The sequence below is a fragment of the Mustela putorius genome, unplaced genomic scaffold (assembly GCF_011764305.1).
Source record: "Mustela putorius furo isolate JIRA1106 unplaced genomic scaffold, ASM1176430v1.1 tig00000765_pilon_pilon_pilon, whole genome shotgun sequence".
In the NCBI taxonomy this organism is placed as follows: domain Eukaryota; kingdom Metazoa; phylum Chordata; class Mammalia; order Carnivora; family Mustelidae; genus Mustela; species Mustela putorius.
The window spans coordinates 10341715-10365565 of record NW_025421470.1 but is presented as its reverse complement, the minus strand read 5'-3'; the positions used below and the strand labels follow the sequence as shown (position 1 = coordinate 10365565).

The 23851-nt window shown below is 45.9% G+C and overlaps 1 protein-coding gene across 2 annotated transcripts in view; it reads right to left on the bottom strand.

Moving 5' to 3' along the window:
• Positions 1–23851, bottom strand: part of RCAN1 (regulator of calcineurin 1) — a 94659-nt gene that overhangs the window by 8078 nt on the left and 62730 nt on the right. The window contains exon 1 of one of the 2 annotated variants that reach the window (XM_004757536.3): positions 2586–2832. The exons of the other annotated variant lie outside the window; for it this stretch is intronic. Within the exon in view, the coding sequence (XP_004757593.1) occupies positions 2586–2672 (87 nt within the window). The 5' untranslated portion in view covers positions 2673–2832. Of the gene's footprint in view, positions 1–2585; positions 2833–23851 lie in introns of those variants that run through there. 2 annotated transcript variants of the gene reach the window in all.

Here is a 23851-nt window from a genome sequence, read left to right as displayed (position 1 = left end):
AATAGTCTTTATAAGTAGAACAGGAGGACGTCGCAAGGAGGGCCGGCTTGGCAGTCTGTCACCCCCCTCTTGGCCTGAAGGTCCCTAATGTCCAGCAACCTTCCTCAGTCCCGAGAACCCCGATCCCACTGCTCGGTTTTGGGTGTTGGGTATTTCTTAGGGTTTAAGAGCACTGGAGCTCATTTGAAAAAAAAAAAAAATTGTTTTTATCGCACAGGAAAACAATGCTGTTGATAAGGAACCTTGCATTTCTTACTGTAAGGAAGAGGTCTAAGGAGGAATCCCCTGTCGCCTTCCCACTTGCTCTGTTACCTTTTCACTCTCTAGAAGAATACTGGCTTAAAAATTAAGGCCGATGGTCCCATGTCTGCCCGCCGACTTTTTCTTTTTTTTAAAGATTTTATTTATTTATTTGACACACAGAGATCCCAAGTAGGCAGAGAGGCAGGCAGAGAGGGGGGGGGGGGAAGCAGGCTCCCTGCTGAGCAGAGAGCCCGATGCGGGGCTCGATCCCAGGACCCTGAGATCATGACCCGAGCCGAAGGCAGAGGCTTAACCCACCGGGCCTCCCAGGCGCCCCTGCCCGCTGACTTTAATATGGGTACAGTTCTAGCTCTAGTGTTATAAAGACCAGTGAAAATTATAAGACAGCAGGAGCTCTGAGAATGGAAGTGTCCAAGTTCAAGGGTGTATTAGGCTTTCCATTCAGGAGGGAGCTCATCTACCTTCTGGGAAAAGCTTTTTGGAGAGACCCCTGCTGGGCTGGGGGGTGTCAGCCGGAGCCTGTGGGGGAGATGGGAGGCCACAGCAGGTCCTCAAGCTCCTCAGGAGGTCCTCGGGCTCCAACCAGAGAGGGAGTTGACAGATAGTCGAAACACACTTCCAGAAAGATTGTATGGGCTTTGAGTGGTCATGCGACTGAGCACTGGGGATGGGTTGTGGGAACTCTGTGAAAGGCAGAAGGGGCTGGCTGAGGGTCCAGTGGGGGGCAGTGTGCTTTCTATAAAGGGGATCCATGCAGAAGAGGAGGTGGGGGGGGGGCACTGAGGACCTTGGGAACCTACAGAAAGCAGGTGGCGAGAGGATGGTGTGCAAGAGGGGGAGAACCTTCGAGACTACTGGGTGCAAGAGAGAGGGGAGGCAACGGGTGTCCAGGGGCAGGCTGCTCCACAGGCAGGCTGTTGGGGGGATGGGAAAGCTCCCACACTTCCCCTCCTGGAATTCCGTGACTTTTCTTTAGTTTAGGAACAGTTCTGAGGGGGTTGCAGGGGCAAAGAATGAGAGCAGCGCATAGCAGATGCTTCGTGGGGATTTCATCGGGCTGCATGGGACTTTTTCTCCACCTCTCTGGAGCAGGAGGACCGGCAAGTTGCTGGCACGGCGCGTGGGCATCAATTTGGAATTTTGCATGACCTCATCAATAGGCATTGTGACCAATGACTTAGTGCTTAGTTCTGAGGTTCTGATTCAGAATTGAGGGGGAGGGGACTTTGAGGACTATTTTTAGAATACGAGGCAGAGCTTAGGACCAGAACACAAGACAAGGCACAACATCTGTTAAATCCACATTTCTGTGATACCATTCCCCTACAAAATGATTTGTGCTAATAACTGGTACCTGGTTTTTGCAGTTGTTGGACGGCATCTCTCTCTAATTAATTAAAATACGGATTTCGACTCACATAAGGCTAATACGAAATACAGAGATTTCTGTAGTACTTTTCATAGGTAGAATGTGCTCTGATCTAATTCAAAAAGCCCAGTCCTGGCTCACACGCATCGCACGTAATTGGGGAGTTAAATTTGATTAAATAACAACAACAACGACAACAACACAAAACCTTCACAGGCTCCGATAAGGCATTGGGCATAAAGCATATCACACAAACATCATCCCCAAACAGAACACACAGAATTCATTTATATACAGTACTGTTCAAGATCAATTACACAGCTGGGGAACTACTGATGGAAATCTGACATCCTAATCAAATGAAGAAGAAAAGCATCGGAATTAAAATTACTAATTACACTAAGTACCATCAATGGGAGCTGCTTCCCGGGAGGTACACTTACCCCCACTTAAGTTATTTATCCAGTTTTATTACTTGCTATGGCCTCATTTTCCCTAACTAAAGAAATCCGAAAACTTGGGGACAGGACCTAGTAATTACCACAAACATATACACATCTTTACAATATTTATTTCCCAAGATAAAATTAAATTGTTCTGATCGCTAGATGTCAAAGCGAAACGCTCCATTCATTGTCAGAAAAAGCTTCCCTCTAAAAATTTACTTACGACCTACACAGAATAAAAAACACCCTGTTAAAACCAGTTGCATTACCAGTTAGTCAAGGGACCTAGATGTTTGCAAATGTTGAGAGCTTTAGAAAGCTCTTTGCGGGTATTTTCTCAGGCAACAGCTTTTGATTGATAAAGCTCCAAGTATTTTGGATTTATTCCCCAACCCGCAAACCCACAAGACAGCCATGTAACACCCCTGCAAATATCTCATTCACTAGTCCCAATTAACACAATGCTTTGAAAACTCTCAAAAATCACATCATAGTAGAAGCCTTACCCTGGTTTCACTTTCGCTGAAGATATCACTGTTTGCCACACAGGCAATCAGGGAGCTAAAACTGTAGTTAAAGTTTCTAAAGTGCATCTTGCTTTCTTACAGTGAGAGGACTAGCAGCTCAGACAGGCAAGCCCCAAGCGAGGTTCCTTTGCAAGAGGCTGTAGGTCCTGTCTCCGGCCAGCCCTTATAAAACACCGAAGTCCAGCCCCCTGGGGAAAAAAAAGCACAGCTTCCCGGGCATCCTGTTTGGACAGCAAATTCCTGAGTCAAGTCCTGCATGCTTTCAGGCAGACGGAGACAGAGTGTAAGTTTCTACTGGAAAGAGGTGACGTCAACACCTTAGTCATTTTCCCTATGCTAATTAACTTTGCTTGGGGAGGATGGAAAAAACAGCCAAGGTTTGCCTTGCAGCTGTTTTATCAACCGCTCTTGCAGCATACTTTCCACTGGTAGTAATTCCATTCAGCCACTCAGACACCATGCTCCTCGGCTGAATGGGACGACCCTTCTCAAGATGGAAAATGTTACCGAAGAAAAATGAGGAAGGTCTCAGCAGTAAACAGTAATTAGCCTCTAGGGGAGTTTCGAGTCTTTGGGAAACCTGGAAACCCAAGCCTGGACTGGTCGTTTGATCCCTGTAATTCCCTGAAAACCTCAAAGTTTCGTGTTGGGGTATTAGAGAAAACATTTTGAAATCTTTCTTGGTCAATGAACTCTGTTTTTAAAGAAAAAAGTGGGATTCATTTTGTAATATGGCTTTTTTTCCCCCTAATTGAACTTTACTGGATGAATGTCCCAATTCCCGCTTGTATTCCACCGTGGGAACGTGGGAAGAGATCCTCAAGCAATCCCGGGATTTTTCATTGGAAAACTTTATTATTTGTAATTTGGGAGCTAGGAATATGCAACCCTTTGATCATTTCCTAACAGCTATTGGGCTCAGAAAAAGATATAAAAACATTTTGGAGAATCTAGGCTCTGAAGTTGAGAAAAGAAACACTGATGCGGTTGCCTTGCTTTGAAACATGTTGACAAAGTTTTGTTGCTGTTGTTGTTTTAATAGGAAACGAGGGGGAAAGGGAAAGAGTCTATGCTACACTGAGAAGTCCATCCGGATGGCCCCTTTTCCAGGTACGACGTCTGGTGTGGAGAAGCTACTAGGATGGCAGAACGCTAGTTCTTTCCAAAGGCTGCGGCTCTTAAGTTCTAAGCACTTTACCAGTGTCGATCCCTATGGCAGCTTGGGTCCCAGGTCCTTCTCAATCTCTCCAATTTCATTATCCCCTAAAAGCACTCCAGGAACTTATAAAAAAAGTATTCTTTAGTCTAGAGGCACATGGAGACACCTCCTCCAGAAGCTTCCAAAAGTGAAACAGAACCCTGCCATTCACATGTAAAAATTAACTTCAAAGAATCGTTCAAGCCAGCCAATAATAAAAGGAATATATGCCGTGGAGGACAAAACAAACCAGAGCATTTATCCCTCCCCAGAAAGGAAAAGCAAAGCCTTCTCGGATGAACGAGTTTTGCTTCATTTGAATGCACGCTGCCCTCCTGCCAATTGTCGGGTTTTGTAAGAACCCAGGTATGGTGTATGCTTTGCCAAATTACCCATCACCCCCAACCCAAAAAGATCTAAATGCATCTAAAAAAGTTTGGAACACTGAATAGTACGGGTTTAACATGAAGAGGAAATGGTCATGTGAGCCAGTGCTTGGTGATGGGAGCGTGTGTTTGGGTCCATGACACATACAAGCTCTGGTGGCCGCAGTGTGGAGAGGGGAGGTGTTGGTGGAAGAAAGAAGGGGAGCGGGAGGGTGGAGAGACAGAACTGTCCCCCCTTCTCCAGAGAGGCTGGGGACACCTCTGAGGTGACCCACTCCCACCAACTCCAACCCCTTTTCTTTTCCTCCTGGAGTCCACCTTAGCAAATGGAGTTAAAAGGCTATTGGAGGAGGAAGAAGAGGCTAATTTCACAGTCTTCTTCTTCTTTTTTTTTTTTTATTTTTTAAAAGATTTTATTTAAGTATTTGACAGAGAGAGAGAGAGAGAGCATAAGCAGGGGGAGCTGCAGAGGGAGAGGGAGACGCAGGCTCCCCACTAAGCAGGGAGCCTAACGTGGGACTCTATCCTAGGACCCTGGGATCATGACCTGAACAAAAGGCCAATGCTTAAACGACTGAGCCACCCAGGCGTCACTTTTTTTTTTAAATCATGGCATGAAGTTCCTGATCAGTTGTTGGACAGATCTGAAACATTTTTGTTCATCTGAGACAAGAGTACTGCTGCTCACCCAAATTTGTAGTTTTTGTTTCATTATACAGATGAAAACAACAATGAAGAAATAGTGAGGTATCCGAAGATTGTTCATCTGTCTTTGCTCGTAGAAATAGAGGACAAAAGATCACTCTCTCACCAGGTGGCCCATAACGCCTAATAAAAATGTATAATTCTGTACCTGCCTTTCAACTGATTTCATGCTCATTTGAATCCAATTGTGAACCTGAGTTCTCCCACTTTACATGGAGAAGAGGAGCTCAAAACGGTGCCCAGCCGTAAGGAGGCTGAAAAGAATGCTCTCCGGCAAAACTCACTGGGTCAGAGTGACCGGGGCCTCGGACCAGGAGGGGCACCCAGGGAACCCCAGCCCAGGCTTCCTTGGCTACTGCATGAGTGGTGCTCCGGCCTTGGCTGGCCAAGGGGACAGACACCCGCCCCTGTACCGAGAGGTAATACTGCGGCAAACTCATCTCCGCTTCCCTTCCTCTGCTAATCTGACAGCTCTCCTTTATAGACCTAACACGCATGTCTATTGTATGTGAACTTGGATTTCTGAACATCCTGTGCAAAAGAATTACGTTGTACATAGTGATTTTCCCCATGGAGGATAAAAATTGTTCCAAAACAAGTATTTAGAGAGTCAGCTTTCCTACGTGTATATCCCTTGTCATTTGGGGGACAAGTACATTCTTGATTCTTGTTTGCTAGTCAGGCATAACTGACTCGAAGACAGCAGTGCCTAATGGCTTATTAGAGCTCTTGAAAAGCACACTAAAACTTGCACTTGAAATAGTAACACTGACACCAGAAGTTAAAGAAGAAATGAAATGCTTTAGTCAACTAAAAGCTTTAGATGTTTTGCATTTCTTCCATTTATATCGTAAAAATCCTAAATGCATCTCTGTAACTTGCCTTTGCTTCCTCTGGGTCCATGCAGTTTAGAACATATATTTTCACCAAGAAGTTTTCTATTTTCAGTGAGGAAAAATCCAGGTTTATGTTGAATTCCACCATTCCCATTACAGCATTCCTCAGGCAAAGTTAGGATGACCTCAGCCCTGTCCCTATAAACCCCAAGGGGTTGTATAACCATGCCAAGAATGTGCCACAGGGGAAACTTGCTACAAGATGTCCAGAGAGGGAAACGGAGTTTGGGCTTTGATGAGCAAACCAAAGGAGGGCGAAGAATGAAGCGATGTTCGGTGTTCGAGAGATTGAGGGAAGGGGGAGGGGTGGGCGGGAAGGACTCACCTGATTTGGATAAAAGGTGTCATTTTTTTTTTAAAGATTTTATTTGTTTATTTATTTGACAGACAGAGATCACAAGTAGGCAGAGAGGCAGGCGGGGGGTGGGGGGTAGGGAAGCAGGCTCCCCACTGCGAGGAGAGCTGAATGTGGGGCTCTATCCCAGGACCCCGGGATCATGACCTGAGCTGAAGGCAGAGGCTTTAACCCACTGAACCACCCAGGCACTCCCAAAGATGTCATTTTAAAGAGCATTTATCTTGAATGCTAAATGGAACTTGCGGTTTAGTTGAGTTTTTAGCTCCTGAGATAATGGAATTGTTTTTTTTTTTTTTTAAAGATTTTATTTATTTATTTGACAGAGAGAAATCACAAGTAGGCAGGCAGAGAGGCAGGCAGAGAGAGAGGAAGGGAAGCAGGCCCCATGCTGAGCAGAGCCCGATGTGGGACTCGATCCCAGGACCCTGAGATCATGACCTGAGCCGAAGGCAGCGGCTTAACCCACTGAGCCACCCAGGCGTCCCGATAATGGAATTGTTTTATTGTGACTTTATATTTGCAGCCCTTCTTTCTATAATATGGACCTTTATTCTTCCAACCTATGTTACTGGGCAACAGAAAAACACAGGGGCTCATTCTGGCTCCTTCTTACCACTTCCCAGTCTAAAAGAGGTTATGAGCGCAGGGGAGCGTCCTTGTCCTCAGCATGTAAACCGGGTTAGTATTAAATTCAGAGTTGCGGTGGGATCAAACAATGTGAAGTCGGCACAATGCCTAGCACACTGCCTGAAAATACAGCCGTGGTTGCGTGTTTGCCACGTTTCTATTTCCTATTTCACCTCTAATGGTGCTGAGGTTTAGAAGGACCACGGCTATGGGGAACGGAGCCGTTCACTCCAGAATGAGGCGCCACCCACGGGACACCATCAGAAGCCTCCTATGGCCACGGCAGCCGTCTTGACAACCCTCTGCCTGTGGGAAGAACATATACAACTTAATATATTGTCACCTCTTTCAATGCTTTTTAATGTCCTTTTTAAATGCTTACTTTTAGGGTATGTTTTAGAAAGTGCCCAACGTAGAGATGAAGTTGTGTAGAATTTACAGATGTACTGGCAGATGTACTCAAAAGTCTTTTACCAATGAGATTCATGACCAAAACCCAAAACGCATGGAGACCATTTGTCAAGGCAGGAAGTGTGATTTAATTCCCAGTTTACTTTGAGTTTTGTCCTAACTATCAAGTTAAGAAAGAGAGCAGGAAAATGTTCTCATTTTTGATCTCCAAAGAAATTTCCATTCTTGTTCTCTTTTAGGAGTAATCAGGAAACTGGACTCTGAGAGGTCAGATTTGGGTGCTTTTAGCATTGCTTTATTACTGGTAAAAATCTGCTGGGTTCCAGGGACCTCCGTTTCTGAGAAAATGTAAAACAAAGCAGGTAAGCTCTTTGCTGATGGGCTTCAAGGTTCTAACCAGAACCCCCGGAACAAACAGGCAAGTGGTGATTCTCCCAGGAATGGGGCTGATGCCTAAAATAAGAATTCCAAATCTGAAATAAGAAAACCATCTTAAATGAAGATCACCTTTATGTTTAATAATCATTAATCTTCTTCTGGATCTGTAGGATTACAACGAAGAAATGTCACTGATGGTAAACTTCAGCCTGGCACATTTCAGATGATCTGAAAAGCAGAAGAGCCTGAAGGATCTGGTACTTTGCACAGATTCATACAAGACAGCATACATACAATTTGTATTTCTGGGATAATACAGAACTTTCAAGGACTTAAATTAATAATATGGTAGCTTTTTGATATTAGTGACAAAAAGGGTCAATACAATGGTGAAGCTGCTAGGGACCCCTGGGTGGCTTGGTCAGGTAAGTGGCTGCCTTTGGCTCAGGTCCTGATCTCAGGGTCCTGGTATCTGGCTCCCTGCTCAGTGGGGAGCCTGCTTCTCCCTCTACTCCTCCCCCCACTTGTGTGTGTGTGTGTGTGTGTGTGAGTGTGCACGCATGCACCCACGCACGCGCACTCTCTCTCCTAAATAAAATCTTAAAGAAAAACAAAAAACAGTGGTGAAGCTGCTAACCGTGTTATGTTAGCAGAAGGGCACCCATGCTCTGTTAAATATGGTAACGATTGAAAAAAAAATTGCAATCATCAAAAAAAGAAAAAGAAAGAAGAAAGAAGAAATAAAATGAAAGAATCCATTGATTAGGGAAAACTATGGAGGAAGAGCATGTTTAAATTTCTCCCTTAAAAAAAAAAAAAAAGGTTAGAGTTCATACAAGATTTCATCTTGGTTGTTAAATTCCAGGGGCGCTCAAAATCCTATTAACTTCTGTTTCCTTATTACCTCACTCTTTCCTTAGTACATACAGGTTAACCACTCCTCTACAACTTCTTGGAAACACACTGCTTCCAGGGATTAAGATGGAGAAACAGCCATAGGCAAATCAGAACTATTCTTCATGAACGACCTGCGGACCGGCAGATGGGGATTAAGGGGGGGTAATGTTTATTTAGAGATGACTGGGCCCAAAGCCACCCTGACTCATTATCCCTTGTTTGCTCTCTTTAGTCTGTTCCTTTCTAGACCCACCTTGGTTTAATGACTGAGTTTAACTTCGGCCTCGGTGCCTTCCTCCACAGGGGCGCAATCCTGCCTTGACAAATACCCTGGCGGGAAATGTCCTGGGAGCTGCTTAGCTACAGTCAGACCCTGGGCTCCTCACTCGCCGGGACCTGGTTCTCTCTCATTCCAGCCGGCCACCTGCACTCGCTCATTCCCACTGAGTAAATCCCTTTCCCTCCAAAGCAGGAGCTCTTCTTTCTCGTGGGAACGGGAACACGGATGGGAGAGCCCTGATCCTTTTGGTGCCCGATTCCAGGCTCATCTGGGAAGAGTTGAGGCAGCTGAGCCCCAGCCAGGATGTGTGCTGCCTGAAGGAAGAGGCCAGGTGTCTTTCTAGTAGGTTCTCCTGGGGAACCTGGCCCAGGGCTGGGGCCCTGCGGCAGCCCATGGATCTGGGGGGCAGAGCTGGCGTGGGAGGGGGGAGTGTCTGGCTATGTAAGGGGGGAACCAGGGAGCAAAATCGCAATCCCTGAGTCTGTAAAACCAAATAGAAAACACAGTTTTTGAGAACTTTCCTATGCAGTTTGTATGAACACCCCCTTTAAAAACTCGGAGTCGGGGCGCCTGGGTGGCTCAGTGGGTTAAGCAGCTGCCTTCGGCTCAGGTCATGATCTCAGGGTCCTGGGATCGAGTCCCGCATCGGGCTCTCTGCTCGGCAGGGAGCCTGCTTCCTCCTCTCTCTCTCTCTCTCTCTCTGCTTGCCTCTCTGCCTACTTGTGATCTCTCTCTGTCAAATAAATAAATAAAATCTTAAAAAAAAAAAAAAAAAACTCGGAGTCAGCTTGGAAACTGTTTTCTGCCAAATGCGGGAGCAGAGAAAAGCGGTTCCTGCGTGTTTTCCTGCTCTTTGCATCCCCACCCGCCCCCAAGCCCTGGTTCCCAGTCTGTAGCTGAGAGATGGCCAGTGGGGCCAGAGCATATGCTGTCCTTTTATACTTATGCGGTCTTCTTCGCTGATTATTTGCAAGTCTGATAATAAGCTGCATGAGGAAGTATATTCTGTCTTCATGAGGATGACACATGACTTCAAATATACTTAAAAAATAAACTATGCACACAAAACAAACAACCTTGGATATTAACACTTGTCTTCAGAAAAGAGAACAACCGAGCCCACTTCGTTCGTTGGGGAGATCTGGGGGTTCCTGTCAATGAGAACTTGGCCACACACCTCTGTGCCTCGGCGTCTGGGATGGAAGGGCTGTCTGTCCTCTTGGGTCTGAAACTGTCAGCTCAGTTTACTGGTTGTCAATTGGCAGCTCCCCAACATTTAAGAAAGTTGCTGACGGTATTGAAAAAATGGGAGGTTTCACAGAGAAATAGAAAATCTGGCTTCTTTGGAGGGGGTAAAGAAGGGACCAGTGGCCCTTTGGGGACCAGAAGCCCACAGGGCTATGGCTCACCTGGGAGGCTACATGCTGCGCTCGCCAGATATAATTGTCCCGATCGCTCCTGACGCCTAAGGCATTCGAGCTCTTGGCCTCAGGCTTAATTTAGTAATCAGCAAAAATAGAGGAGTCCCTTGCTGCGAGCCAGACCTGGAGGGCCAGGGGCGTGAGGCTGCTCCCCCGCTCAGCCCTGGGGCTCACAATGTTCTCTGTCTCATAATCCACTCCAAATAATCCACTCAGCATATCTGTCGCTCCTTACATGGCAATTCTTTATTTTTTTCTGGCCCCTTCGCTGGCACAACACATTTTCGTAAGTGACTCCCTGGATATTTGCCGAATGTTCTCTTCCACCCCTGAAATTATATGGTAACGCCAACGAACGGTGGAGACCTTAAGACAGGGAGGACACAGATTCTGCTCAAACGTTTACAAACCACAGTTGGTTTCTTTAGAAACTGCTCATGTCATAGGACATGATTGGATCATATCAGGGAGGCAGACAGCAAGGCTGAGAATCATAACCTTGACGCGCTTACAGACTTCTGCAGAACGAACTTGTGACTGACGGAGGCCCAAAGGTTTGGTCACGAGTGGCTTCAGCAGACAGGGTTAGAGATGATTGTAAAGTAGGCAGAGATGCAGGTATTTTCAGAGTAAGGCTTTTAAGACAGTTCTTTAAAAGGCCATTTAAGGGGCACCTGGGTTACTCAGTGGGCTAAGCCTCTACATTTGACTCAGGTCATGACCTCAGGGTTCTGGGATCAAGCCCTGCCTCTAGCTTCCCACACAGCTTTGAGTCTGCTTCTCTCTCTCCCTCTGCCCCTCCCCCTGCTTATGCTCTCAAATAAATGAAAAAATCTTAAAAAAAAAAAAAAAACCAGAAAAACCCCCATTTAAGCTGCCTTTGTAAAAATCCAGGATACAGTTTGATCAGTCTTCTTATGTTGAAATAACTCTTAGGAAGATTGTGCCTGACTTCATCCTTTAAAGAAACCCTCCCCAAGAGTCTAAGCTGGCCTGGCTATTCCATCCTGAAGGAGATCATGGGGGTATCACTAACCTCTGTAGAGGCGAATTACGTGGCATATATAGTAATCAACCACTGGGGTCTGCTGAGCCCCTCTCCCCCTGTAACCCTCCCTGAGGAGGAATAAGTTCAGTAGGCACAGACAGGACACTGAGACAGATGTTCTTGTGCAGGAGGTTTATTTGGGGGGTGCTCCCGGGCTCAATACCCAAGGAAAGGGGGGTGGGGGGGTGGTAAGGGGAGAAAAGGAGACTGGGCAGAGGAAGACGAAAATACAGTGTTCCAATGGAAGCTGTGCTAGTCCTTGGGGAGTTCTGAAGATGGCCCAACCCTCACTGGGACAGAAGGGCTGGGTGCTGATAGCCCCATATTGGTAGCTCCCAGGTAGCTCTGGGACTGTAGTTATCTGGAGAAAGGGCGGGGAACTGAGGGAGGTGGCTCTCAGCTGAAGTAATCCCCAAAGGGGGCAATCGCCAAGGGCAGCTGGGGGCAGATTCTTTACTACTGAAGGATCCTGCAGTGTGTTACTGTGACCACCAACCAACCAACGAGCCAGTCAAACCAACCAACCAGCCAGCCAACCAACGATCCAACCAACCAGGCAACCATCCATCACTCCCAAGATCAAGGAACCAGTAAGTTCCGAGATCAAAGATTTGGACACCAAGAAAATCATCTGAAATAGCTGACAGATAGGACCAACTTTAAACTGGACATCATGAAAATACTCGGGATTCCACTCCAGATCATTAGCTTATTGTTTCGTGTTAAGGAACTTAAAAAATAAATGGGTAAAACGAACAATAAACACAACAGTCTTAGACTCTCAGCGTTAACCAAGTCAACTGAAAACCCAACAGTTTTACTCCTAGGAATTTATGCTAAGGAAATCCAGAGAACTGTGGGCAAAGACTTAGAAGCAAACATATTCCTTCAAGGCTACAACATACTCCTACAAACAGAAGCCTACATGGCTACTTATGCAAATTATGTGCCAAAAGCAACCTCGACATCCAATCAGCGAGCAGCTATTGACCTGTGGAATCCACTCCACTGACCACAGAGCCTCTCACAGTACCGCAGGTGATAACTATCTCAGGACACAGTCAAGATATTCACAACTTGCTGTTAAGAGGAGAAAGCTGGTTACAAAGCCATGTGTATTGCTGTGATCCATTTTGGTGGAAAGAAAAAAATACGTTAGTAGGAGATTGCAATGTTTTCCTTTTTTGCCTTTTTGGACTTACTAGTACTTCCGCGGTGAACATTTATGACGTTTGTAATAACCAAAAAGCTCCTCTCTTTCTCCTCCCCCCATGATCTCCTGTATGTCAATGGTCACAGAAACCTCGGTTAACAGATAAGCTATTCAAGGTTAAGGAGAAGAAATCCACCTCCTCTTTTTTTACATAATGGTGTGGTATGTGGCTTAACTTTCTTTGCACTGCAATGTTTGATACACACAATTCCCAAAACTAATGTTTTTAACCCATGACTATTTTGGGGGAAAGAACCCTGTCTCTTACCTAGATACTTTTAAAAACAGGGATTTCACTAGAAAATATTTTGTTTTTCTTTGATAACCTCTCTCGTCAACCATTTTTATCTGGTAAAGGACCAAATATCAGCGGTGTTGACTGGGCCATTCTCGCTAGAGTCAAGGCCACTGACCCTGCCCAGAGACCGTCACGAGGCTTCCCTCCTCCCTAGTGCTGAGTTCCGCAGGAGCGTGAGCAAGTCTCACACAGTGCACCCTTCAGGCCGGCAGAACCCAACAGATTCTGGAAAATCTCCTCTCCAGGCCTTGCAGATGACCCCCAGCATGTTGCCATCGCTGAGCAGAACTGCCAAATCCTCTTTTGTCACTGCCGTGTCCTCACCTGTGCTTTCCCGACTCTCGTGCCATCCCAGAGTCACAGTCCAGATCTCTTCCCTTCTCCTTCAGATGGCCCTGCCCTCTGCCTCTCCCTTCTAACAAGACTGGAATGTTACCTAATGAACTTGTTTTCCTATTATAGCGTTAATGATGACAGCTGTTCAAGTATAAGGCCTCCCAGAGAAGATGTATTTAATCAGCAAATTATGAAGGTCAAAGTCTCATCGCCGAAGGAATGAATGCATGGCTAAGAGGAAAATTTCAGGCAGCAAATTGGTTACAGGGGGAAACTCCCATAGACAGGGGGGCTTTTCTGGGGCTGGGTTCTACCTACCTGGAGATGGAAAGTGTATGTTTTGAGCACTTACTCTGAGCTGGTTCTTACGTGGGCTGTTTGAGGTCAAGAACAGCCTTTCAAGTGTAAGGAACAAACATCCATTTGTACATTTCACTCAACTACCATCTTTGAATCCCGAACCTTCACAGGACCTTGAGCAGAGAACCCAGGCACACCATGCCCCAGCATCTGTCAGCTAACAGCTGGGTGTGGTGTTAAGCCACTAAATTTGTGGTAACTGATCATGCAGCTACAGAAAATATTTCCTGAATCAGAGGCTCTGGGTTTATTTTATTTAATTTAAAGATTTTTGACACACACACACACACACACACACACACACACAGAAAGAGCACACAAGCAGGGAAAGCAGCCGAGGGAGAAGCAGGCTCACCTGCTGAGCTGGGAACATGATGCAGACTCGATCTTGGGACTCCAAGATCATGACCTGAGCTGAAGGCAGTTGCTCAACCAACTGAGTCACCCAGGTGCCCCTCATGGCTACCCTATTGGTTACGGTTTCTGACTTTTTTTTTTTTTTAAATAACTCGAGAGAGAGAGTGAGAGAGAGCACGAGACGGAAGAAGATCATGAGAGGGGAGAAGGTCAGAGGGAGACGCAGCTGGGAGCCCAATACAAGACTCTGTCCCAGGACTCCAGGATCATGACCTGAGCCGAAAGCAGTTGCTTAACTAACTGAGCCACCCAGGTGCCCTCTTTAAAAAGAGGTGACTCTTTTTAAAATTCCTGCCTGATCTTCTCCCTGTCCTTCTTTCCATCTCTTGGATTCATTCTTCCACTGGCCTTTCCCTCTTTCACTGGGGGCTCCCATGGAGGAGACCATTTTGTGGGTGGTCTTGGGTGCCTTTATGTAGGTTTGGGGCAGGACTGTTTATAGGAATGGATGTCTGGAAGCCTTTGCCCAGTTCTCTGCATGCTACCTGACAGCAACAGGACCTGGCACACAGGGAGGAATATGTGTCTTGGGAACATTCTAGAAAGTGAGTCTTGGAAAATGCAACACCACAGCCTCTTTGTTGAGGCCTAACGTGTGCATTAGGAAACAGCTTGTCCCTCTCTTCCTTTCAGCCCTGATTTGGCCTCCATTGGCTCTCAGGAGAAAAATCCAGCATCTAGACAATGAGTGGCTCCTGTGGGACCTCTCTGTGCCGGTCACACCACCCCTTCCTGGCTCATCAGTGCTCCCCAGACTTTTAGGACTCAGGGGCTTTCATCCAAGCTGCTTCCTGGGCCTAGAGCAACTCCTGTGTCTTCTCCTGGCCAAGTTCCACTTGCAGGTCATAGCCAATGAGGTTAATCCAAGGTGGGATTAGTTCTAATTGAATACTATCTCTGGGGGCACAGAAGTTGCCCCAGGGCCCATGGATGTGATTAACTTTCCTGTTAAGTGCTCCTATTCCTTCCTGGCACCTATGATGCTTGCAATTTTTCTAGGCTGATCTCTTTAACATTCATTTTTCCCTGCTGTGCCCTCTTCAGAAGTTGGAAAATGACGGTCTAACCATGTTTTCAATGACCTGAAAACATGACATAGAGCATTGAGTTAGCAATTTACATATGACGTCAAAAGACGACACACTGGGCTTAATTCTGTGGTAGATTTATTCTGATGATCTGCACCAAGTTCCTCTTGCTGTAACAACTCATACGGAGGGTGTGACCTAAGTATAGTGTGTCAAAGCCAAGGTTTAGAATTTGCTACGGGAGTAGAGTACATGCTGAATTTTGTATGAAGAGCTATTTGTTTAAATTACACAGCTAGGCTATCTTGCCACTTTTATAAAACGAATTCAGTAGAGGTCCTAAAAAACCAACATCAAGAATATAGGTGGGTATATGTTTAGATGTTTAAGGTATGTTTGCCTAGTGTGATGAGAATACAAATAAAAGGCACGGTGGTTGCTATAGGATTAAAATACAGGGCAGATGACTAGCCAAAGCAATCTTAAGAAAGAACAAGCCGGAGGTGCCTGCGCTCTGAGTTCAAGCTCTATTACAAAACACAGTATTCAAGACAGTACGTCCTGGCACAAAAACAGGCACACAGATCTATGGAACAGAATAGAGGAACCCTAGAAACGAAGCCACGCTATACAGTCAATTAATCTATGACAAAGGAGGCAAGAATCGCCAATGGGAAAACGACAGTCTCTTCAATAAATGGCACTGGGAAAAGTGGACAGCTACATGCAAAAGAATGAAACTGGGGGCACTGGCTTAGTTCAGTGTCTACCTTTGGCTCAGGTCAGGATCCTGGGGTCCTGGCATTGAGCTCCACGTTGGGCTCCCTGCTCCGAGGGGAGTCTGCTTGAGATTCTCCATCCCCTGCCCCTCTCCCCACTCATGCTCCCTCCTCTGAAATAAGCAAATAATTTTTTTTAAAAGAATGAAACTGGATCACTTTCTTTTTCTTCCTTTTTTAAAAGAAGATTTTATTTATTTATTTGACAGAGAGAGATCACAAATAGGCAGAGAGAGAGGGGGGGAAGCAGGCTCCCTGCTGATCAGAGAGCCCGATGTGGGGCTCAATCCCAGGACACTGGAACCATGAGCCGAAGGCAGAGGCTTTAACCCACTGAGCCATCCAGGTGCCCCTGGATCACTTTCTTATGTAAAAAAATAATTCAAAATGGATGGAAGACTTCCATGTAAGACCTGAAAACAAAATACAACTTGTAGAAGGAAACCCAGGCAGTAAGCTCCTGGACATCAAGCTTAGCAATATTTCTTTGGAGACAGTCTCCTCAGGCAGGGGCGAAAAAAGCTAAAATAAACAAACGGAACTACATCAAATGAAAAAAGGTTCTGCCCAGCGAAGGAAACCAACAACAAAATGGAAAGCCTACTGAATGGGAGAAGATATTTTCAAACCATATATCCAATAAGGGGTTAGTACCCAAAATATATAAAAAACTTATACAATATGATATTTTAAAAAACCTGATTAAAAATGGGACAGAAGAGTTGAATAGACATTTTAGCAAAGGATAAATACAGATGGCCAACAGGCACATGAAGCAATGCTCAGTATCACTCATCATCAGAGGAAAATACCAAATCAAAACCACAACAAGGGGCGCCTCGGTGGCTCAGTGGGTTAAGCTGCTGCCTTCGGCTCAGGTTATGATCTCAGGGTCCTGGGATCGAGTCCCGCATTGGGCTTTCTGCTCAGCAGGGAGCCTGCTCCCCCCCCCCTCTACCTGCCTCTCTGCCTACTTGTGATTTCTGTTAAGTAAATAAATAAAATCTTTAAACAAACAAACAAACCAAAAAAACCCACTACGAGGTATCACTTTACATCAGGGAGATTGGCTAGCATCAAAACCACAAAAAGTAACAAGTGTTGGTAAGAATATAGAAAAAAGAAAAGCTTTGTCCCCTGTTGGTGGGGATGTAATTGGTGCAGCCACAGGGGAAAACCAGTAAGGAGGTTCCTCAAAAAATTAAAAATAGAACTACTATAAAATCCAATAATTTCACTTCTGGGTATTTATCCAAAGAAAATAGAAAACACCAATTCAGAGATATATATGCACTCCTACATTCATTGCAGCCTTATTTACGATAGCCAAGATACGGAAGCAACCTAAGTGCCCATCCATGGGGAAGGAAAACATGTGGTGTGGACATCTACATCCATGTGTCTACAGCAGAATATTACTCAGCTATTAAAAAAAGAATGAAATCTTCCCATTTGGGACAACATGGATGGATCCATAGGGAATAATGCTAAATGAAATACATCAGAGAGAAAGACAAATGCTCTATGATTTCACTTAAGCATGGAACCTAAAAAACAAAACACAGAAACAAAACCAAATAAAGCAAAATCAAACCCAGACTCATAGATCCAGGAAACAAACTGTTGGTTCCAGAGCAGAGAGGGGTTGGGGAGCAGGTAAAATAGTGAAGGGGATAAGGAGGTACAGACTTGCAGTTATAAAATAAATTGAGTCATGCGGATGTCATATACAGTGGAGCAAATACAGTCAATGGTATTGTAGTAACTTTGTATGGGGACAGGTGGTAACTAGACTTACCATGGGATCATTTAATAATGTATATAAATACTGAATCACTATGACTTCCACCTGAAACTAATAGGATACTGGATGTCAATTACGTTTCAATAAAAAAAAAAGTAGGTCTAAAATATGCCAGTTACACTTTAGCTTTGTTTTGGTAGTTGGAGAATATTTGTGGCATTTCCCTATGTAAGCTCTGAGCACTGGAACCTTGACTTGTAACTATGTTGTAGGAAAGTAGTGATTGTCTTCTTTACTGTCCATTTTCGTTCTCTGTTATCCTACAGAGTTGTGCTTGAGCATCAAGCTGATTTCACCGACACACTGGAAAAAGCAGATGTGGTCTGCACGGAATGAGACCCTCTGTGCAGCATTTTCAGGTGGCATTCAGTGCTCAGGTAAGCAGTGAGCCCTGTAACCCTTCGGGGACAAATGTGTGGATTTTTTTTTTTTTTTCGAGGTGGGGAGGGGCAGAGGGAGAATCTTAAGCAGGCTCCTGGAGCCTGATGCAGGACTTGATCTCACAACCCTGAGATCGGGACCTGAGCCAAAATAGTTGGATGCTTAACTGACTGAGCCCCCCTGGGCGCCTCAATGTGTGGATATTTTGATGTTTTGCCATAATTGCACAGTTTGGGGGCATTTTTACATGATGGCATTGTTTCTTATAATAAAACCCCACTGTATTTCCACAGCCGGTCCAGTTCTGGGCACCCAGGTGGGGGCTCAGTCACTGTGTGTTGGACAAGTGATTGAATTAATGATCACGCACCCTGTAAACTCCAAAATATTGATCCAGACAGAGAAATTTAGGGGAAAAAAAGGTAATTGGCATCTTTTAAAACTTGTAAATGAGAGGCATTTGGGTGGCTCAGTCAGTTAAGCACCCGACTTTTGATTTCTGCTCAGGTCACGATCTTGGGGTATTGAGAGGGAGCCCCATGTCGGGCTCCACAATCACTGTGGAGTAGGCTTGAGATTCTCTCTCTTCCTCTCTCTCTCTTTACCCCTCACCGTCCCCACCGGCTACACTCAAGCTCTTGAGTGCTCTCTCGCCTTTTAAATAAATGAAATCTTTAAATGACTTGTGAATGACGGGGGTGGGGGGGCGGGTGATATTTCGGTCATCTGACACTTCTTTCCCTATTCACCCCACAAGCATTATCTGAGCATCTTCGGTGTCTGGAGGGCCATGCTGGCCCCCATGAGATCTGGGGACTGAGACCTGGCCCTGCTCTCAGGAAGCACCCCCCCCCCCACCTCGGGAAGGCTCAGGCACAGACCTAGCCTTCAAGTCTTATTGAGCAATGGTATGAACCACGGGCGTCGAAGGACAGGGAGTCCTCCAAGGTCAGGAAGCAGGCAGATAGATGGAGGTAATTTATATGTGACTTTATGCTGACACAGCTGAATGGAATTCTCCGGCCCACCATCACTGGTGTGACAGCCACTGGGACAGCCCCCTCTTAAGCCATGTGCCTGCAGTCCCCGGGGTGGGGGGTGGGGAGGCAGGGCTGGACTGGCTTTCTGGGTTCAGCAGCCCCATATACTTCTCAGTGGGACATGATCCCTCAGCGAGACCCAATCAGAAAGCTAAAGCAAAGTCACAAAAGCACCAAGCCCCTCCCCGCCCCTGCCACTATCCCCAGCCTTGTTTCAAGGTCATCACTTCAAGTTTGCCCCTTGCTCACGAGGGAGCTAAGAGCATTGCACCTGCCAGGCAGCGCGTGTTACCCACGCTTCCAGAACCCAGCCGGAGTTCAAGCTCAACCCCGCCTGGCACTTCCTCACAGAAGCCTGTGTTGGTGGAGTCCCTGGGCGCTGGGTACCCACAGAAAACTGATGTGAGCTGTGACCAAGAAATTCGTTTTAGAAATAAGGAAGTAGATCTGGGCTTGTTGCGGTTTCTGATGCAAACTGCAACAATGTGGGGCCGGGGTAAAAGGAAACCCGGAGAAAAGCAGATGTGGGCGCTCCGTTTGCTCTCGGGGAGAATAAGAGAGAGGAGCCTGTGTTCCATACTACCCTGTTTATCACCCCACCTCCTCTTAACTCCCCCCAAGTGCCAGCAGCTCTCCCGCCATTGCTGTGACCCCAATGTGTCCCCTCTCTTTTCAAGCACTCCCGGGGGGGACAACTCTAGGATCTCAGATGAAGCAGGCTTGTTCTAACATGCTAAGAATAGCCCCAGCACGCCAACACATTCGAGTGTTCATTTACTTTCTTTGTCAAAGGCAAAGGTGGGCCCTCTTTTCATGAGGGCTCCTTGACAACATGTCATTTCAAAGGGGGTCCAGCGAAGATAATCATCTGAATCTCAACTGCTTGGTTGAAAAACCCATGCAGAAAGGCTGAACGATTTCAGTCGATCCTGAATGAAATGAAATTCCTCAGAGATACAGCATGCTCTCTGACCATCTGAAGGACAGCAAAAGAAAGTGATTTTGCAGAAACATCATGGCTAACAGCAAATGTCTCAGTGACTCAGAAAATGGTTAGCAATCACATGAGGCGAAAGTTCTTTTTTTTCCATTAAAAAAAACATGCAAAAATCAAAATTCCGCCTATTCGCAATCCCCTGCTCCAAACATTTACCAGCAGACTTACTCAACTTTGGCTCTAAGAACTTTTACCATTTCCTAAATGTTGGCTCTAAGAAATGACATAAAATTACTGACTCTATGTACTTGTTCGCTATTTCTTCATCATTCATTTTTTTTTTTAAATGTAGAAACCATTTTCTCTGTTTCAAACTAAAGAGCTTTTAACGTAAAGGCACTGACTGGTATAAGTGAGCATTAAATTATTTGAAAAACCCTAATAATGCCGCTAATTTGTTGTTGTCAGCAGGTGTGTTAGCTACTAGTTATTCTGGAAGCTGAGGCGAAGGTTCCATACATGTGCACATGGAGGCAAAATCATCGTGGCTGAAGAGGAAAGCTGTCTTTGTAGTTTGCAGATAAACAGGGAATTCTCAAATACTCATCAAGCAAGTAAGTCACGGTAGCTCTCCAGCTCGGAAAGAAGAAGTCACAAGGCCTGCACATCCCCCTACCAGGGACTGGAGAATAGGAGGAAGCAAGCTGAGAATAGCGACGGGTTTCCCCCGAAGTTTGTATATGTTATAAGAAATGTTCAATTCCATTCGAGATATGGAAAGACAGTATGTTTTTCCCATGAAAAGGGGAAACAGGAAAGGTTTAAGTAGCTTGACGCGTTACGATGTCGTATTTGGAAAATGGAAAAGGTTGAGAAAATGATTACTCATCCGTGCATGACTTATTAAAAATGGCTTTCTGATAACAGGGACATAACCTGCATGAATGACCACTTCCCAAAAGCTCTATTCTGGCATCCGTGTTTTCGAAAGTTCTACACTGGTAATAAGATAGTGGATTTGGGGGGAGGGTGGTTTCTTTGGAACCCAAAGGGTCACAGAAAGAGTCTCACCAGGCTGTAGCCATGTTGCCCCCAGAATCAAGGGGCAGTGGGGTGAGGGAATGGCTGGGGCCCACAGCACCCACAAGCATCAGGAGCTCGAGCCCAGGCACAGGGGACCCCCTCTGTCCCAAGCACAGTCAAGAGATAGGGGCACCAGTGGAGCCAAGAGGAGAGCTTCCACGGGCATCCTTAAGCTTCCCCAGAGAGGCACAGAGGGCTCTCAACAGAGCCAACCAGACCAGCGCCCTGGTCTCAGACTTTCCAGAATCTAGACCGTGAGAATCCTCCAAGTCCACACAGTATTTTGTTACAGCAGCCTGAGCTAATAACATACCCCCTACTGCTCAGCTTTAGAAATAGGATTTTAAGCAAAGGCTGTGGGTTCTAAGCCCCTGTTCTTAACAACTGTGCGTTACCACTTTTGGAGAACCCCTAAATTAAGACATTTGGTGTACTTTTTGCTTTCAAAGCTACATATTTGGCTTATACGGTTAGGTGTATACTGAATGAATAAGACTTCGGAAATTAGCCTATTAATGTTCAAGGGGTTAAGAGGTACAAGCTTCCGGTTAGAAAAGGAGTAAGTCACAGGCATGAAAAGTACAGCATAGGGAGTGTAGTCAGAAATGAACTGAGTTCGACTGGTGCTGGATGGTAACTACACTTACCGTGAGCATTTGTGATGTACATAAATGCGGAATTCACTATGTGCACCTGAAACCAATGACGATTGTGTGCCAACTCTACTTCAATTAAACAAGATCTTAAATAATCAAATTAGTTCTCTTAATAAAATGACATGTCTTTGATATCTGCAAAAGCTCTCTGATGACCTCTTAAGCTGGAAAAGCTGGGTTTTCAGATTTAAACAGGGAAAGCAGGGGTACCTGGGTTGCTCGTTGGGCAAGTGTCTGACTTTTGTTTTTCACTCAGGTCATGGTCTCAGGGTCATGGGCAGGAGCCCTGTGTCGGGCTCCCTGCTGGGCATGGAGCCTGCTTAAGGTTCTCTCACTCTCCCTCTGCCTCTGCCCCGCCAACCCTGCCTCTTGCTCTCTCTCTCTCAAAAAAAAAAAAAAAAAAAAGATTAAAATTAAAACAAAAAACAGGGAAAGCCGAGTTCTCAAAGGGGTAAAAATGATCAAAAGTGTCAAGTCAGGGACGCCTGGGTGGCTCAGTTGGTTAAGCAGCTGCCTTCGGCTCAGGTCATGATCCCAGCGTCCTGGGATCGAGTCCCGCATCGGGCTCCTTGCTCAGCAGGGAGCCTGCTTCTCCCTCTGACTCTGCCTTCCACTCTGTCTGCCTGTGCTTGCTCTTGCTTGCTCTCTCTCTGACAAATAAAAATTAAAAAAAAAAAAAAAAAGTGTCAAGTCAGTCCATGCTCAGGATTTAAATTCTCTGCAATATCAAAATTTTTCAAATAGGAGTACAGTACTTTTTATACAGCCTTATCTGAGATATAATTTAAGTATCATTATAATACTTTGAAAATCTGTATATGTGATAAACTGGTATTTTGCTTAACATCATAAGAAATGCCATGATGACTGAAAAACATTGTTCATGATAATTTCAGAACCTATTATTAAGTTCTGTATCTACCAGTAGACCCAGTAATGTCTGGTACCAAAGTGGAAGAATATTGAATTCTGTCTTCACGCCATGCAAATGAAATGTTATTTCTTCTAGGTTATATTGTAAATCCAAGTGAAGGACAATACCAGAGTATAAAGCAATTACAAAGACATGCACGCTGTTCCTGTTTGCACTTATTCTGTGTAGTTTGGATGATTCTGCTGGATTGTTCTGCCAACACACCGGCTGTCAGGCACCCAGGAGGAATGGTGAGGTTTGCTGGATGCTGAGATCTGACCAGTCATGTCTGAATTCCTCCTTCATTTGCCTTTTGTTACTCCTACTCTCTGCTGTCTCGTCCCCCATGAGGATGGGCAGCTGCCTGTCCCTGGCCGTGATCGAGGTGCTGTCCCGGACTCATGCTGTCTGGGTCCCAGCACGCCCTGACCCATGCTGGTGGCTGTCCTCGGAGGCCCTGCGCCCAAGGAGAAAGTCAGACGGCCAGTAGCCACATGTGTGGCAGCCTGTGTGCAAACAGGTGAAATTCTGCCAGGAAGGCACTTTCTAGGACAGCGTCTGACTTTCTAGAATTATTATTTTTACTTCTTTACAGCAGTGTTCATTTTCTAACCCAGTTGCGGTTTAGGTGATGTTCTCATCTGCTTTTGAGTTTAGAAATGCATCTTCTAGATGATTCGCTGTGGTCATTCCCAATCCGTATTAGTGGCTGGGTGCCTGAGACACCAGAATGACCATTTCTGGAGGTCAACTTGGGGAATTAGCACTCTCTCCCAGACAGAGGGTGCTGCCGCCCCTGGAGTCGAGGCAAAAATGGGGCTGCACCAACCTGCCTTATTTCCACCGCACACAAAACAAAATGGGCTTTAACTCCACGGGCAGCAACTACCCAGCAGTCCCTCCTTAAAGGACTGCACAGGGAGGACGATGATGGGGGACCTGGCGGGAGGCCCACGGCCTCCACGGCTGAGCCACGCGCAGGTAGGGGTGAACTGGTTTGCTATTGACATCAGTTCATTCATTTACTCACTCATCCACTAGTTGAATATCTACAACAGGCCCAGGTGCCAGGGCCCAGAAAAGACTCCGCAAGAGTTCCCTGTAGAGCTGATGCGCCCACAGCAGACCCCTAGCCACCCAAACTAAACCCAAAAAAGCTCCTGAACCCAGAATCCAGGTGTAATTCCGAGGCCTCTCCCGCAGGGGCACTTGGAGAGTAAGGGGGAACAAGTCAGAATAGCGGAAGCACAACCGAGACTCCTAAGTGGCCAAGGTCCCCCCTGTTCTCTGCAGAATGTCTCCCCCACACACAACCCCCACTGTGCTTCTCCAGAAGTCTTCTCCCAGAGTAAAACCATCTCCGGTGCCCCAAACTATCATTCAGAGACTTATGTG